Source organism: Chelonia mydas, chromosome 1, assembly GCF_015237465.2.
Source record: "Chelonia mydas isolate rCheMyd1 chromosome 1, rCheMyd1.pri.v2, whole genome shotgun sequence".
Lineage (NCBI taxonomy): Eukaryota > Metazoa > Chordata > Testudines > Cheloniidae > Chelonia > Chelonia mydas.
The window spans coordinates 230,546,997-230,565,395 of NC_057849.1; the positions used below are offsets into that span (position 1 = coordinate 230,546,997).

The following is an 18,399-nucleotide window of genomic DNA, read 5'->3' on the forward strand; positions in this document are numbered from 1 at the left end:
AGGAGCCAGGCAGCACTACTACAACACAGTGTGTGCAGATACTCGATGCAGAGCCCTGTAGGCTGCAAGGGGGAAGATTCCAGGCCATCAATATCTTTCTAGTGCTCTCACAAATCTCTTTCACTCTGGCTTTACATAAGGATTGGAATGTGAACCTTTGAGAAGTATATTGATATGTATTTTCTTCCATATAATTCCGTATCAATCTATATAACATTATCTTTTCATAACTTTATGTTGATAATTGACAGAGTTTTGCTCAGTTAAACTTTACTGGTTTTAAACTCTAATGATGCTAGATAAGTAAACTGGCAGAAGAGGTTTTCTATTGAGGAATGGACATGGTATTTTAAAACATTTGTATTTTATATGCATTTTAAACAGTTTTTAAATTAAATTTAGGCCATACTATGTTTAGGTTATATTAATACAGTATACTATAAACACCAAAAGAGATTATTCTTACCCACCACTGAAAAACAAGCAGACCTCAATTATTATGCTTTTATCCATCTGGAAATGTATAAATTACTTCTGTCTTTTTTTATTCCGTTTGATAAAGTTATTTATTAAAGGTAATTTTTCGTTTATTTACAGTCTCCTGACATTTCTTCTGCAGGAATAATCCATAACAACATATGATTAAAATAAACTGTAAATCCACTAGTCACTCGTAAATTTAAAAAGAAAAAAACAGGAATATTTTTAGTCAATGTATATTATTTATGACCCCAGATCATCAAGATACCTAAGCATATGCTGAAGGGTCTACTCAGGTACTGCAAATTCTGTATGTGCTTAGGTATCCAGCTGAACTGAGAACTATATCCTGTCAGATTAATTCTAGACACCTAAACAAACCTATGTAACTGTATCCAGGAACCCGCAGTATTCTCAAGTGCTCTTATTTTGCTAAGAGTGATGTTAGATGTTATTTTGCTAAGAGTGATGAACACTGAGGAAGTTTCATCTCATTTGTGAGGTAAACAACTTGGAGTGCCCGTTGCCGATTGTTTTATCCATACCACATACTGTATCATCCCCAACTGTATGTATTAGTTTGTATAATATTGCAAAATTTTGAATGTATATTTTTCACTGTACAACCCGGTCAAATATAGATCTCATAGTAACCACTGTTTTATAATATTTCAGTAGTTCTTTCCTCTTCACACTCAGGCTGAGGGTGGCGGAGGTGAGCCGGGGCAAGGAGCGGTTCCCCTGCGCCTCCCGCCTTCCCCCGAGTTTACCTGCTGCAGCACAGGCGGCCGTCCTCGCGCCCCCCCGCCCCAGCTCACTTCCACCTCCCTGGGTCTGAGTGCGAAGCCACCGCCTACTTCTCAGCCCGCCCCGGCTTTCCACGCGAACAGCTGATTCGCGGGAAGCCTGGGGTGGGGGGCGGAGAAGCAGAGAGGGGCGGCACATTCAGGGGAGGAGACGGAGTGGAGGTGAGCTGGGGCCGGGGGCTGGGGTGGGGCGGGGAGCTGCTGGTGAGGGCTCTGCACCCACCAAATTATTCCTTTGAGTGCTCCAGGGCTGGAGCACCCATGGAGTCGGCACCTAAGGTGCCACTTTTGGCCAGTTAAATTTAGAAGCCCTTTTAGAACCGGTTGTCCCTCGCGGAACAACCAGTTCTAAAAAGGCTTCTAAATTTAACAACTGGTTCTAGCGAACCAGTGGGAACCAGCTCCAGCTCACCACTGGCTGTGGTAGCACAGGTAGCAGTAAATCTGCCTGAAACCAGCAGGCATGTATTTTGCACAGAACAGCACAGATACTGGAGGAATACTGGCACTGGTTGAAAGTAATACCTGCATCTAGACAGTTACTTTAAAACTGCCACTCCTGGTCAATTTGATGAGCTTGCAATAAGCACTTCATTCATATTTATGTATCATATACTACTTCTACAATGTCTATAAATGTAAGAGTGTGTGTTTCTAATCATTTAAGTATGTATGTGTAAGTACTGCGACAGACCCAGACCAGTCGGGTGCAGGAGTCTGGTTGAAGGAAATATACTGGCCACGGGATGAATAGTTTTCTGTTCCCTGAGTGACCAGAGCAGGGGCTGCCCTAGAGCAATCAGGAACTTGCTAGAACCAATTAAGACAGGCAAGCTAATTAAGACACCTGGAGCCAATGAAGAACCTACTAGAATCAATTATGGCAGGCAGGCTAATCAGGACACTTGGTTCAAAAAGGACCTCCATCAGTTAGTGGGCGGTGCACAAGGAGCAGGGAGCGAGAAGGCTTGCTACTGGAGGACTGAGCAGTACAAGTGTTATCAGGCTTCAGGAGGAAGGTCCTGTGGTGAGGATAAAGAAGGTACTAGGGAGGCCATGGGGAAGTAGCTCAGGGAGTTGTAGCTGTCACGCAGCTGATACAGGAGACGTTGTAGACAGCTGCTATCCACAGGGCCCTGGACTGGAACCCGGTGTAGAGTGGGCTCAGGCTCACCCCCACCCCCGCTCCCTATCTGAGACAGGAGGGGAACTCCCTATCTGAGACAGGAGGAGTTGACCTGGTCTGAGACACACACCAGAGGGGAAGATCTAATCTGGAAAGGGATCTGGCCTGTCTCCGACCCAGTAGGTGGGACAACAGAGACTGCGGAGATTGTTCTCCATTTTCCCCATGCTGGCCAGCGATGATGTTAGCTAAGTGAACGGCAGGTTTGAGCCTCTAGCAAAAGTGGCCAAACTGAGGGCTGCTGTGAACCTCTGAGACTAGCAAATCTGCCAGAAAACGCAGGACCCACCAAGGCAGAGGAGGAACTTTGGCGCAGTACACAAACAGAAAATACTGAAAATACACTAGGATGACAGTTCTCTAACTGTGCTCCATGGAGACCATCTTATTTGAAAATGAAGCAATGGTGATAGAGGCTTCAGAGAAGTGATCCACAGAATGAAAAAGTTGCAGAACCATGGCACTGGTCTGAGCTATAATCATTAGGATTGCACAAGTGTAACTGAGAGCAGCATTTAGCTCCCTTTGTAAAAAGCGTGGGCTTAATCCTGCACCATTAAAGTCATCTGGAGTTTGTCCACTGAGAAGGATGGCAAGAGGGTCAAGTCTTATATACAAATAGATACAGACACTTGTACAAAAATATGTACAAAGTATATATATTTGTATATAAATATCTACATAGAGCTGTGTTACAGTTGCAATTACTGTGAATATACATCCTGTCACTAAAAACATAATATAAAAATTAATATATGTGTATACAGAGAGGATAATACAAGACAGCTGTATATTTTCACAGCAGAATTGCTATCAATATTATCCCTAAATCAAATTCTTTGTTGTTTTGAAGTTCAGGTTACTTGAGTAAAAAACCCAACAATATGATCCCTAAAAAACACAAATTAGGGTTCCCATACATCCGGGTTTTCCCAGACATGACCTCTTTTTTGGCCCACTGATCTCCATCTGAGCAGATTTTTGAAGTAAGAGGAAATGTCCTGGATTTTTCTTTGCGGACCAGATGTTGCAGCTCAGAAAAAGCAGTCTCTGCACCCCAATTGGTCCCTCCCCTTTATCTGCAGTTGCCAGTTCCTGTTCACCCTGCCAGATAAGCGGAGCTGCAAAGAGCCTCTTGATTGGGCCATACTCAGGGCTGGGGTTACAGGACTAGGCCCCAGCTCCCCATCCTGGGGAAGAGAAGAGGCCCAAAGGGAGGCACTGACTGACACGCTGGCACCATGTCCCAGGCCTGAGCCAGCCACCATGCCACCGAGACAGGGAGCACAACACTGACCCCCACCTCGAGTGTGAGGCCACAGATACCCGCTCTGGAACCCCCTCAAATACCCCTTCCCAGTACAAACACCCCTCCAGAACCCCCCCAAAATTCCTTCCCAGTACAACCCCCAATACATCTCCAGTACCCCCCAACTGTACCCTTCCTCCAGCAGCGCCTTCTCCCCCTGCCCCCCAGCAGTGTCCGCTATTTGGGAACTTGAAATATGATTACCCTAGTCCATATTAAGGAACCTTCTTTAAAATACCCTAATACTGAGACAGCATATCAACTAAATTGCACGAAGAGACTCTACACTTCCACAAGTACATTTCTGCACTTCCAACATATAAAGAAATAATGTACATAGCAAATTTACTGAGACACATTTTTCTAAACGCAATACATTAATGCCATCTTAAGCAACACTGACCAGTATTTACAATTTAGGTATATAATCTTATACAAATGTAGGACAATTTATAAGCTCCTGAAATCCTTTCAGCTACAACTTTCCCTCTGTACCTCCCCCTGGTAATTTTTTGATGCTGCAGAAAGATGGGAAATGTGTAGCTAAAGGCGTCTCAAACCCAAGGCTCTTGGCAGTAGACTACTATCACAGTTACGATACTCAACTAGTATTCCACATGCTCTGCTCTATCCCTAAAGGTATAACCTTATATAACCCCTTTTTATTAGGACTGTCGATTAATTGCAGTTAACTCACACAATTAACTCAAAAAAATTTATCATGATTAATCGCAGTTTTAATCTCACTATTAAACAACAGAATACTGACTGAAATTTATTAAATATTTTGGATGTTTTTCTACATTTTAAAATATGTTGACTTCAACTACAACATAGAATACAAAGTATACAGTGCTCACTTTATATTTTTTTATTACAAATATTTGCACTGTAAAAATGATCAAATAAATAGTATTTTTCAATTCACCTCATACAAGTAATGTAGTGCAATCTCTTTATCGTGAAAATACAACTTACAAATGAAGATTTTTTTTTGGTTACATAACTGCACTCAAAAACAAAACAGTGTAAAACTTTAGCGCCTACAAGTCCACTCAGTCCACCTTTCCAGAGTACATGCTTCCATGCTGATAATGCATTAATTAAATTGGTGACTAAACTCCTTGAGGGAGAATTTTATGCCTCCTGCTCTGTTTTATCCGCATTCTGCTATATATTTCATGTTTTGGCAGTCTTAGATGATGACCCAGCACATGTTCTTCATTTTAAGAATACTTTCACTGTAGATTTGACAAAACGCAAGAAGGTACCAATGTGAGATTTCTAAGGATAGATAATAGCACTTGACCCAAGGTTTAAGAATCTGAAGCGCCGTTCAAAATCTGAGACGGATAAGAAGTGGAGAATGCTTTCAGATGTCTTAAAAGAGCAACATTCTGATTGGGAAACTACAGAACCCGAACCACTAAAAAAGAAAATCAATCTATGTCCTCTGGAATGGTGGTTGAAGCATGAAGGGACATATGAATCTTTAGCGCATCTGGCACGTAAATATATTGTGATGCTGGCCACGACAGTGCCATGCGAATGCCTGTTCTCACTTTCAGATGACACTATAAACAAGAAGAGGGCAGCATTATCTCCTGCAAAGGTAAACAAACTTTTTTGTCTGAGCGATTAGCTGAACAAGAAGTAGGACTGAGTGGACTTGTAGGCTCATTATTTTGTTTCTGAATGCAGGTTTTTTTGTACCTAATTCTACATTTGTAAGTTCAACTTTCATGATAAAGAGATTGTACTACAGTACTTGTAATGGGGGAATTGAAAAATACTATTTCTTTTGTTTTTTTACAGTACAAATATTTGTAATAAAAAATATACAGTGAGCACTGTACATTTTGTATTCTGTGTTGTAACTGAAATCAATATATTTGAAAATGTAGAAAACATCTAAAAATATTTAAATAAATGGTATTCTATTATTGTTTAACAGCATGATTAATCGCGATTCATTTTTTAAATCACTTGACAGCCCTACCTTTTATAACATGATTCTTCTTCATTAGGTATTATAAAACTATGTGTTATTAAAACAGTATATATAATCAAACAAACTCTCACACTGAAACGCTACAGGTGCCTGGCATTTTCTTGATCTTTTAAAAATCTGATTTTTCAGACACTTTTTTTATTGAAATGATAGATCTACAGCCAAAGAGTATCTCAGATGCTAGCACAAACAAGGGCACACAGGGAAAAGCTTTAAGTGTTTATTTTCAAACTGAAGCCTTACAAGCAAAAACTATGTACTTGTATTAAAATATAAATGAAAATTGTAAGTGAAATGTACAATCATGCCAAATATTAGTTAAGCAGAAGTATGTTGGTTTGCTAAATGTTCTTGAAATTAAAACAAAAAATATCAAAACCCCACATCAACAAGATCACAAAGAAATCTGGCAAAACCTTGCAAAAAAGAAAACACGATTTTAAAATGATTGTTCAAAATTAGAGAAATCCTCAATACAAGAAAAAAAGAGCTCGAAAAAAAAGGTCACACAATATTTTGAAACATACCCGCCTTCGACAGAACCTATGAGGAGATCCTTCCTTAGCAATGGACAACAAAATATGAAAAGACAATCATCCACTACTCATATAAGTAGCTATTCATTAAAAAAAGTATATTTCACAACAATTTCTGTTTTTGACTGGACATACATTTGGCTTCAAGTATGTAATTCAGCTAAATCAAAGCCCTTATTAAATGAATAGTGGTCTCCATTCTCTATTCCTCATGAGATCTTCTGCATCATGACCTTGTCTACGTTAGATCTTACTTTTTTTTAACATAACTTACATTGCTCAGGGGTGTGAATAATCCACACCCCTGAGGAACATAAATTATACTGACATAAATGCCAGTGTAGACAATGTTATAGCTACCATATCTGATGGGAAGTGGAATAATTAAGCTGATGAGAAAGCTCTCTCCCTTTGGCTTAGAGCATCTTTACCACAGCTGCGCCACTGTAGCGCTTCTAGGGTAGATGTAGCCAGTGTTAAATTATAAAATATGTTTTGAAAATTGCAATATAATACATGGGATAATATAGAATAGATTTATTTATATATAAATAAATAAATCTGACAGTTAAATACACACACCTGGGTTTTTTTACCATGCATTTCTACAATTTTCAGAGTTAAAAAAAACAAACAACAACAACAAAACAACAGTGACCAACCTTCTGACCGTAACTGTTGTTCTTCAAGATGTGTTGCGCATGTCCATTCCAATGTAGGTGTGTACTTGCCCCGAGCACCGCCACTAGAAAGCTTTTCCCTCAGTGATATCCATCAGGTCAGCTCTGGTGCGCCCTGGACTTGTGCATTCACAGCCCTGGTATAAAGGGTCCCACTGAGCCGTAGGTCTCTCAGTTCCTTCTTTCTGGCTAACTCTGACAGAGGGATAGGAGGAGAAGTTTTGGAATGGACATGAGCAACACATCTCAAAGAGCAATAGTTATGGAAGGTTAGTAATCCCATTTTCTTCTTCGAGTGCTTGCTCATGTTCATTCCAATATAGGTGACTCCCAAGCAGTTGTGCAAATGGGGGTTCAGAGTTTACTGGCATGCTGATTATAGTACTACTCCGCCAAATCCAGCATCATCTCTAGCCTGTTGGGTGATGGCATAGTGAGACACAAAAGTGTGAACTGACAACCACGTTACTGCTCTACAAGTGTCATGGATGGGAACTTGTGCCATGAATGCTTCCGATGATGCTTTGACTCTTGTGGAATGTGCCATCTGGGCAGGTATCTTTGCCAGGTCACTGCACGTGCGGATACAGGAAGTGACCTATGATGAAATTCTTTGGGCTGAGGCTGGCTTTCATCCTGTCTGCAATGGCCACGAATAGTTGAGTGGATTTCCAACATGATTTAGTCCTTTCTATGAATAAGGCTAATGCACCTGACGTCCAGAGAGTGGAGCCTCTGTTCGCACGTGGTTTCGGATAGAAGACCAGTAGGAAGATATCCTGATTACTATGGAATTGTGAAACCACCGTTGGAAAAAAAGCCAGATGTGGATGCAATTGGACCTTGTCCTTGAAGAATACCATGTAAGGTGGTTCTGAAATGAGGGCTCGAATCCCCGAGACTCTTTTGGCAGAAGTAATGGCTACCAAGAAGGTCACCTTCTAGGAAAGGTAGAGCAGAGAGCACATTGCCAGCAGCTCATATGGGGATCCTGTCAGTCTTGACAATTCCAGGTTGAGACCCCAGGGAGGGACTGTTTGCTGTACCCGGGGGTACAATCTCTCCAGGACCCTAGTAGATGACACAGTTAAGTCCTCGTTTCAGGTGGAGTAAGTAATCTAGAATAAATGGTACTGCTGATTGCATAGGTGAGACACCCTTCTGCAGATCGAGAACCTTTCCCACTTTGCCAGGTAAGTAACTCTAGTGGATGGTTTTCTGTTCCCTAGAAGTACCTCACAAACTGGCCCGAGCATGCTAGCTCTGCGGGGTTCAGCCATGGAGTTTCTAGGCCAAGAGACGGAGGGACTCGAGATTCAGGTGAAGCAGGCAGCCATGGTCCTGGAAGATTAGGGCAGGAAACAGAGGTAAACAGACTGGTGTTTCCACTGAAAGGTCTAGGAGCGTGATAAACCAATGCTGGTGGGGCTAGGCAGGGGCTATCAGGATGACTCCCGCTTTGCCCCATCTAATCCTCATCAAGACCTTGTGTATGAGAGGAATGGGAGGAAATGTGTAGAAGAAATGACCCATCCAAGGGAGGAGGAAGCATCTTTTGAGAGACCTGGAGCTGTGACTCAGTAAGGAGTAGAATTGGACACATTTCCTGTTGTGTTTAGTCACAAACAAATCTATCTGGGGAGTTCCCCACTTCTGGAAAGCAGCTTTCACAACACCTGGGTGAATGGACCATTTGTGGTGGTTGGAGAAGTATCTACTAAGGTGATCTGCTAGCTCATTCTGTGATTCTGGCAGATCAGAGGCCCCAGTGAGGATTGAGTGGGCTATGAAGAAGTGTTTCCTGGCACAGGTGAAAGGAGTGTGCTCCTCTCTGCCTGTTGATATAAAACATCGCTGTTGTGTTGTCTGTGAGAACTGACACACACTTGCCCGCCACATGGGCTGGAATGCCTGGCAGGCCAGGCAAACTGCCCTGAGCTCCCTGACATTGATGTGTAGCAAGAGCTCTTCTGGAGACTAGAGGCCCGGAGTTCTGAGGGATCCCAAGTGAGCGCCCCAGCCCGATGCTGAACTATTTGTGACGAGAGACACTGATGGTTGGGGTCTTGAAAATGGGACTTCTGCACACCCTGCCAGCAGGTCTACTCACCAATGGAGGGAGGCAATCACGAATGAAGGAACTGCGATGACTGCATCTAAATGGTGTCAGCTCAGTGAGTATACAGATGACAGCCATGCCTGGAGAGATCTGAGCCAAAGTCTCGCATGCTGCATCACATAGGTGCATGATGCCATGTGGCCCAGGAGCTTCAAGCAGATTCTGGCTTGGGTGGTGATGGGGAGATTTCTAAGGCTCTCTGTAAGCATCCCTATTGCTTACCATCGTGCTTCTGGGAGGAAGGTTCTGGCTTGGACCGACTCGAGGACCGCCCCAATAAACTCTATGCTTTGAACCGGGAGAGAGCAGACTTCTACACATTTATTAGCAGACCTAAGTCCTGGAATGTTGACTGTATTAACTTTACATTGGGCTCCACTTGGATCTTGGTATGAACCTGTGACCAGCCAGTCATCGTGGAAAGGGTAGACCTGGACACCTTGTCTCCTCAGGAAAGCTGCAACAACTGCCATGCACTTCGTGAACACCCAAGGTACGCCTGACAGGCCGAATGGGAGGACCGCAACTGGTAGTGCACGTGATTCACGATGAACCTGAAGAAACTTCTGTGTCTCTGAAAGACTGAGATACGAAAGTAAGTGTCCTTCAAATCAAGTGTAGTGTACCACTCCCCTGGATCCAGGGAGGAGATGATGCAAGCCAAAAAGACCCTGTGGAACTTTAGCTTCTTCATGAATATGCTGAGTTTTCACAAGTCCAGAATTGGTCCGAGACTGCTCCTGACATTTAGAATTAGGAAATAAGGGGTCAGGGATTCTACTTCCGTTAACTCTGGTGGAACCTCTTCCACGGCTCCCACCCTTAGGAGCAACTGCACCTCCTTGGGCTAGAAGTTGCTTGTGAGAAGGTTCCCTGAAGAGGGACGGGGGGGGGGGGAGGGGGAGCACAACTGAACTGAAGAGTGTATTTCACTGCTATCGTGAGTAGCACCCAGCAATCTGCCCATATGCTCAGGGTTTAGCTGATTCCCATATTTGGGGTCGGGAAGGAATTTTCCTCCAGGGCAGATTGGAAGAGGCCCTGGAGGTTTTTCGCCTTCCTCTGTAGCATGGGGCACATATCACTTGCTGGAGGATTCTCTGCTCCTTGAAGTCTTTAAACCACGATTTGAGGACTTCAATAGCTCAGACATAGGTGAGAGGTTTTTCGCAGGAATGGGTGGATGAGATTCTGTGGCCTGCGTTGTGCAGGAGGTCGGACTAGATGATCATAATGGTCCCGTCTGACCTTAATATCTATGAATCTATGAATCTGAGGCAATACAGGCCCATGCCCAACAAAAATGGGATAAACAGTCCACAAAAACTGGGGAAGTTGGATTCAAGTTCTGTCCTGATATGTCTTCCCCGTGCATCCCATCAAAAGGTCTGCTTAGACCCCCCAGAGTGTCTGCAGGAAGCAGGCGCAGGACACGATTGCGGCAGAGGTCTACTCCTAAAGCCCCTGCTTTTCCTCCTATTGTGATCTTGCCACGCAGGTGGCGGGAAGAATCGACTGGCAGGTGGCCAGCTGAGGCTTATAATGTTTCCTCGAGGGTGCCAGTGTATAAAGCCTTCGGGTCTTCAGGGTGGACCTTGAGTCCTTTAGGCTGTGCACCTTGGAATCTGTCTGCTCAGAAAAGTGACGTACCCTCAAAAGGAAGGTCCTGCAATGTCTGTTGAGCCTCACAAGGTGGGCCCAAGGACTGAAGCCAAGAGCTTCTATGCATTGCCACTGCTGAGACCATGGATCGGGCTGCAGCGTCCGCTGCATCCACAGCTGCCTGCAGGGTCACCTTTGCCATAGATTTGCCTTCCTCCACAACAGCTGCAAATTTTCACCTGACAGTAACTACTTAAATTTCAGCACTGAGTCCCAGGAGTTAAAATCATACCTGCTCAGGAGCGCTTGCTGATTTGTGGTCCTGAGCTAGAGGCTACCTGTTGAATAGACCTTTCTGCTGAAGAGATCTCATTTTTTTGGTGTCCTTGGTCTTGGGGGTTGACCCCTGCTGACTGTCATTTCCGCTCACTGGCTGCTGATACAACCAAAGAGCCCAGTGCTGGGTGTGTATAAAGAAATTCATACCCATTAGCCGGGACAAAGTATTTCTTTTAAGTTTGCTGCCGGCTGAGGGCGATGAGGGGATGCTGTGGTCCGCCACAATGCCTTGATGGGTCCCTAATAGCATCGTTCAGGGGCAATGCCACTCATGAAGGGCCTGTTGCTACTAGAATATCTACCAGGGCATGGGAGGATTCCCTGACCTCCTCTACTTGGATCCTCAGGTTTTGAGCCACTCTTTTGAGGCGCTCCTGATGAGTCTTGTAGTCTACCTGGGAGGGCATTATGTCTTCTCCCACGAGAGCCTCATTTGGAAAGTAGGAGGACGTCCTGTACAGATAGAGGACACTGTTCTTCACCCTTGGCACCAGATGTGTCTCGCAGTGCTGGGTCTTGATATTCAGCACCTGGATTTTGCTCAAAGTGGAGAAGTACAGGCACTCTTGACTCTGACGCCACGGAGTATGACCTTCTGGAATGTGACCCTTGCATCAGAGAGAAAGCCAAGGGGGTTCCAGAAAGGACACTGTCCCAGCATCTGCCACTGTCCCCATGGGCAAGCTGTGGGTAGGAATCCTTGACTCGGGTCTATTGCCGGACAATGCCGGCTGTAGTGACAGCCAGCTCCTGAGTGAAACATATGACTCCGCCTCCGAGTCTGTCTCTGAAGATTCCCTTCCCAGAGACCAAGGTGGAATGGTGCCGACCAGTGCCGGGAAGGAGGTGACTGGTGCTGGACCATCATGGCCAGATTCCCTTTTGAAGGCACCTGAGACCTCTGTTCTGCAGAGGTCCTCCCCTCTAGTGCCACCATTGACCGTTCCCATATGGCTGGGGACGGCAGTAGCAATAGAGAGAGTAAATCTCTCGCTGCCGCAAATGCCTCTGGCGTTGACAATACTGCCAGGGCAGTGGAACTCTGGTGGCTCTCTTGCGGTGGAGAGTCCATCAGTGCAAGACTCAACGGTACCCATTCCAGCGCCGGAGTCAATGGCACCACAAGGATTGCTGGAGCCGCAGAGTTGCCTGATGTGGGTCACACTGTACTAGTATGTCTCTGCCCCACCAACCTCAGGGTTGGGGAACGACCTCTATCAGTCTTTTTCTACTTCTTTCCTGGCACCGGTGATGGAGAGCAGTGCTGAGGTTCCCCTGATGAACCACTTTTACTTCAGCACTCGGGATGATGGATGGTGCCAAGTCTCCCACGAAGCAGAAGGAGTGTCTTTCTTCAGTGCAAGTGATGAGTCTCCCGCAGAGTAGAGGGGGTGCTCTTACTGAGGCTGAAGTACTTGGTGCTGAGTCTGAGTGACCCGGCTCCAAGAGAGGTCGTAGTGCTGCTTCCAGGAGGATAAATCTGAGCCTGGTGTCTCTATCTTTTTTGGTGTGGGGCCTGAAGTCTTTGCAGATCTTACAGCACTCCCATACGTGAGCTTCCCCCAGGCACTTAAGGCAGCTGGAATGGGGGTCATTCACAAGTATAGGCTTGTGGCAAGAAGCACAAGGCTTAAACCTCAGAGAACGAGGCATGCTCTGGTGCTGGGAAGGGATTAACTCCACTGAGTGGGGTTCTGTAACCTAATTATTTATCTAAAAACTGAAATTTAACTACTAAGAATAAAGATAACAATTTACAATGAGGTTAGAAAGTCCACTGAAGGAGTACTTCCAGAGTGCAAGGACAAGCCAATTCCAGCAACCGTCACGGGTGGTAAGAAGGAAATGAGGGGACTTCTGGTTGGCGGGACCCTTTATAACAGCGCTATGAGCATATGACTCCAGGGGGCACCAGAGCCAACCCGATGGATACCACTGGGGAACAACTTTCCGGAGGCGGCGCTTGGGGAAACCACATACCTACAGTGGCATGGACATGAGCGAACACTCGAAGAAGAAACATAAATTTAATTGAATGCACAGTGTTGCCGAACACTGTAGAAGGTTATTTTTAATCCAATACTCCTTAATAGTGATTTTAATGGCAATGCTTTATAGTTTGGGATTATAAAAGATAACTAAAATATAAAACCCATTCATATAATACAGTATGGGTTAAGTCATGCTACCAGTTCCGTTTTTATCTATAAATTCAGTAAGCCTCCTCTTCAGCATCTTTAAATCTGGCCCAATATTTCTAAATAAATCAACTTTGTCTTTTGCCAAAATTCAATTAAGTATAAAGCTATTACAGCAGTAAAATGACAGCTGCATCAATAATCTATGCATTTAAACAAACACTCAATTCTCTTTTATCACTGTGTCTTATAACAATAACTACAACATTTCATTATTAGGAAGATTAGAATTATTTGTTTCAGTTTTTTCATGTTGTTTCTGTAATATATTTAATATTACAATCAGTATAATTTGTCTATAAAAAGGGGCTAGTAAACAATGTGTTTAACAGGTTTATTAAGTTTGGCAGGTACAAAATAAGAAAAATATTTACAAAATAATTCTGTCAAAAGGAAATATTTACCTTTATTAAAAGTTAAATTTCCACTAGGATTATATTAGAAATGTAAGTATAAAATATGATCATGTATTCCTTACCCTTTGCTCCAGAGCTGTCTGTGTCTGCTGTCTTAATAGAGCTTTAAATGGTCCCCCTTCTTTTCCAGCACTCCCACTGCCCATTCCTAAAGAATATCAGCACATAAATAACATCCAGAGAAAGAAGTTACAGACTGTATTTATTAGTCACACATTTTTTTAAAAACTATATTTCAAAGTATAGTTAGAAGTTTCTGAAAGTTTATTTTTTTACCAGTCAGGTACATTGAAGACTAAGGATCTTATCACATTTATACTATATTTCCCTTTAGTGCCAATGTAGAGGGGCATTAGGGTGAACATAAATTGCACTTTAAGTCCCTTTATACAGTCAGAGTGGTGTACAGGACCTTAGTGTAAATGAGAATAAGGCCCTAGAGTATTGAACTTGCAGCTTTTGGTTCTACAGTATGGCTTGATCTTTTTCCCATGGATGTAAGGGTATTTTTGCTATCAATTTCAATAGGCACAGGATCAGATCCGTAAGCCTTATTTTCACAAGCACTCCGGTTACAGTCAAAGTTTCAATTTACATCAGTGAGTATTGCAGGATCACTCCTAATTCAAAAGTGCTAAACTAGAAGTAATCCTACTAGTGCAATTTTCCAAGATTTCTGCTATAAAGCCAGTTATGGACTCTGTGTCCAGGAATTATTTACAGTAGCAGTTAAAAAAGATTCCATGTCCTACGGTTCATACAGTTTCAGAGTATCTCAATCATTTTTCCTCATGAGTTGGGGCTCAAAGCTCCAGTTTCTACATGTACACCACTCCTACTGAAGTCACTATAAGATCTGGACCAAAGAGAAAACTGTAAGGGCAAGCATGTAACAAATGTGCATCTTTTAATTTAAATTTTAACTCTGAAAAAAATACTGTAACTTAGAACTGAAGGACAGTCTAATTTAACATTTATGTAGAGTACATTCACTCATCTGAATCGTTCAGATCAGCCATGGACTACTGTTGAGCATTCTAAACTGCCAAATTTATCTGTGATTTGCTTGCTAAAAGACATTTGTTGCTTCACAGTTACTAAATCCAGGAAGAAAACATATACCAAGGCTGTGTTTTTCCTAAAATGATCACAATTTTGGTGAATCAGATTTACCTAGTGGCATTTCATACCTAAGAACATATTTCACTGATATTTCTTATAGTCAGATCTGCCTACATGCCTCAGAGCTAAATCAATAGTTATTTGGTTTCAGTGTATCAGCAGTTATACCCTTCAATACTCTCAAAGATATTAGTGAAAACACTAAGAAAAATGAAGGATGAAACTAAAAAAAAAGCATCAGGAACAAGATGAATGAAGTTATGATTAAAGGGAATATTTTTAAAGTTACCTTAACTGCTATTTTAAAACAGACAATACATTGCTACTTTCCCTGTCCCTTTTCTTCTGCTAAAAAATCCAGTAACAATAAAAAAGGAAAGATATTTTTCCATGTAAATGTGTGAGGGCTTTTTGTTTTAAACAAACTCAGGGACTGTTGTTGTTGGCACTTCGTGTACTCACTTGTTTCAAAATTGACAAATGCTATCATAATGTCTAAAATGTTATTTATATACAGGAAATGAAATATTTTTAGCTGTTCTTGGATAAGGAAACAAAGATTAGCATCTGTATAGTCCCATTAATAAAATTAAGTTATTTTATGTTATTTTGCAGTAGACCTAAATAGTATTTTCAAGGGACTATACAATACTAAAAACAGACTGACATGAAATGAAGAATATTTACTGAGATGAAACACATTCTTAAAAAAAAAAAAAAAAACACACCACAAAATAATCAAAACACTATCTGTAGAAAAGAAACAGTGATTTCTAGTATTTAATTGAACAGGACGATCTAGTGATCTCTGTCAACAAAACATAAAAAGGAGAAAGTACAAATACAAAGTTTGTGTACAGTCAGAATGAAACAAACCAATTTAAACAGTACAATAAACTAATATGGTTGCTAGCCACATGATGGTCAGATTTCAATAGAAGAATATGAATGAGCTGGTAAGAAAGATGGAGTGCTTGTTCCATCTAAAATACAGGAACATTATTATAATGAAGAGAATGAAAAGAATATCAGTATTCAGTAGTTGTCTAATGGTAGCAAGTCCAATTACCAATATTTAGTGGAGACTTTTTTGGAAAAGGAAAGAGTTCTTCAATATAAAAGTAGGCTATTTGTTTCAAATATTGATAAATTTAAGGAAGAGGCTTTAGAAGTTATTGCAAGCCTCAAGGGGGAAAAAATTATCCTGTAATAGTCATGTAGCCAGCAGTTTTCAGAGACTATTTTAGCAAAAAGTTATAGAAGGCTAGGCATTAAATGCCCCCTAACTGATTAACAACAACATTCCATTTATTTCTTAAAAGGCAATTTAAAAAAGATGATTATAGATTGATCCTACCAGAAGCAGCCAGAAGCAGCTCTTCAGTGAAAGAAACACTTTTCCTCAGAACAAATGGGCTGACATGGCTAGAGTGAAGAGGGTTAAGGCTAGACCCCGGGAGGAGGAGACAGGACTTGTTAAGATGTGGGGAACCACAAGACAGAGTAGGGGAGCTAGGAAACAGGAAAATCCTAGGCCCCTGTGGGGAAGGTGCTGTGGAGGAAAGTAGTAGAGAGAAAAGATGTAGATTCAGAAGATGACTAAAGAAATAGGAGGAGGAAAGCAAAATGAAGCAAAAACAAAACAAACATTTTTTTCAAATGAACAGATATATACTGCTAGCATATGAAAAAGCTATTACCAGCATACAAAAAAATGAAATGACAATATAGCAACACAGTGTGGATTAGAAGCATGTTATCAAAAATCTGAGTATTAACTTTGTTTTAAAATGTATTTAGTTTTATTAAAGAGCCAAAGTAATTGAATATTTATTTCAAATTTCAATTAAATTTTACACGAAGATTTAAAGTGAATACTTCTTAATAAAATCTATTCAAAACAGCCTTCCAAAATGCCTAAGGAAAACTGATATTGTAACAAGTTCTCTTCTCCAAAAGTGAATTTAAGTTGACCATTATCCAGAAACCTAAAAATTTAATTTTTAAAGTCTTAAATCTTATAATGGTGTGTGTGTGTATATACATATTTATTTATTTCCCACATAAAAGAGGAGTGCCCATCTTCTCAATTTCCTCCACATGTATATTAATTCTTCTCTCTCTCCTACCCCAAACTTATTAAAATATATAATACATGTTACATATGTAATATGTAACTACTTTAGCCAGATACTTCTCTTAGTTTACAATTACATGAAAAGTAGCACTACTCACAGCAGGAAGTCTCCAATTCCAAATCAGAATTAACTTTCTCAGTGCATTTTGAAATTCCTCCTCTCACCTTTTACTACAGAGAATTTGACACAGCCCATTCTACTCTGTATCATCACATTCTACTTTATAAAAGAAATGGTGGTAATAATCGTTCTTCCAACAGTTCCAACCCAGAAGACTAATAAGCAAATCCAAGTTTCTCTCTCTTTATATCATGGTATAAATACCTAAAATTGTGGTATATATGTTTCTTATGAAAGTTAAACAAAGTCTCAATTTGAAGTCAACATATTGACATTGCTTCCTCAGTCATACTCTATTCCTCTTCCTTGCTCAGATAGCTTAAAAAAAAAATCCCAATTTTCCCTTCTTCAGATGGCTTGAGTAGTTTACACCTTGAATTTCAGATCTTTTTATGTGCGCCAAACCATGAATCAGATCATCGTCATATACTAGAATAAAGAGCTTTGACACTATGATACCCTCTACTAAGCAAAACACCCAAAAAAATCGAGACAAGTCCAAACATAACTTTACTAAAATAATCTGTAAGAACAGTTTTCATTAAATAAAACTAGAGCCACATCATCACAGCCATACTACACTTACTTCACTAAAGAGGGATCAAACTTATTTTATAAAGCAGTAAAAGAAAAACTAAACCAAGTTAGTCTAAGTCTCAATTTGTTTAAAAAAAAAAATAGTATCCTTTATAGGGACAAAGCTTTAATCAGAGGTGGTTGAGCCAAGAATCCTGTAACAGTTTGTGTCCTAAGTATGGGTTGTATTGAGTTGTTAATTTAGATTATAGAACCTTGAGAAAATGCTAATGCCATCCGTGAAAACAGTGCTATCTTTTTTATTTTAAAATACCACAAACATGTTTGGTAAAGTCTGTTTAGAACTGCCACCTGCACGAAGAAAATATTTAACATAATTTATATCATTCAATAGTATTCCCTCTCTGCTGAAGACTAATTCTTATCAAAATTAAGGATATTTAAAGATCTAACTATAAAGTGATTATTATGCTTTCCTCCCAGAACAACTACAGTTGAAGAGTCACAAGTCAAGGTGAAACATGACTCTTAAACGTATTATATATTATGTTGTTAAGTGATTACTTTTTCAAAATTCTATGTGTGCGTATAATTTTTAGACATAACAAGCAAGCCTTCTCATTGAGACACATTTTGGCAACAGAGAGTTGAACATATTGCGAAAAGATAGCAGCTACATGATACTGCCCTAGCAAAAAGAAGAATGACTGGGGTCACCAAATGAAATTAATAAGCAGCAGGTTTAAAACAAACAAAAAGAAGTATTTTTTCACGCAACGCACAGTCAGTCTGTAGAACTC

General features: G+C 41.2%; 1 protein-coding gene across 28 annotated transcripts in view; it reads right to left on the minus strand.

Annotated features, from left to right (window-relative positions):
- C2CD5 (C2 calcium dependent domain containing 5) overlaps positions 1–18,399 on the minus strand; it is a 136,791-nt gene that overhangs the window by 82,894 nt on the left and 35,498 nt on the right. For 12 of the 28 annotated variants that reach the window (XM_037915715.2, XM_037915724.2, XM_043538794.1 and 9 more), the window contains one exon: positions 13,745–13,830. In XM_037915715.2, coding sequence (XP_037771643.2) covers positions 13,745–13,830 — 86 coding nt within the window. Of the gene's footprint in view, positions 1–6,319; positions 6,353–13,744; positions 13,831–16,161; positions 16,357–18,399 lie in introns of all 28 variants that reach the window. The other 16 variants (XM_037915689.2, XM_037915693.2, XM_043538779.1 and 13 more) reach the window with 3 other exon arrangements.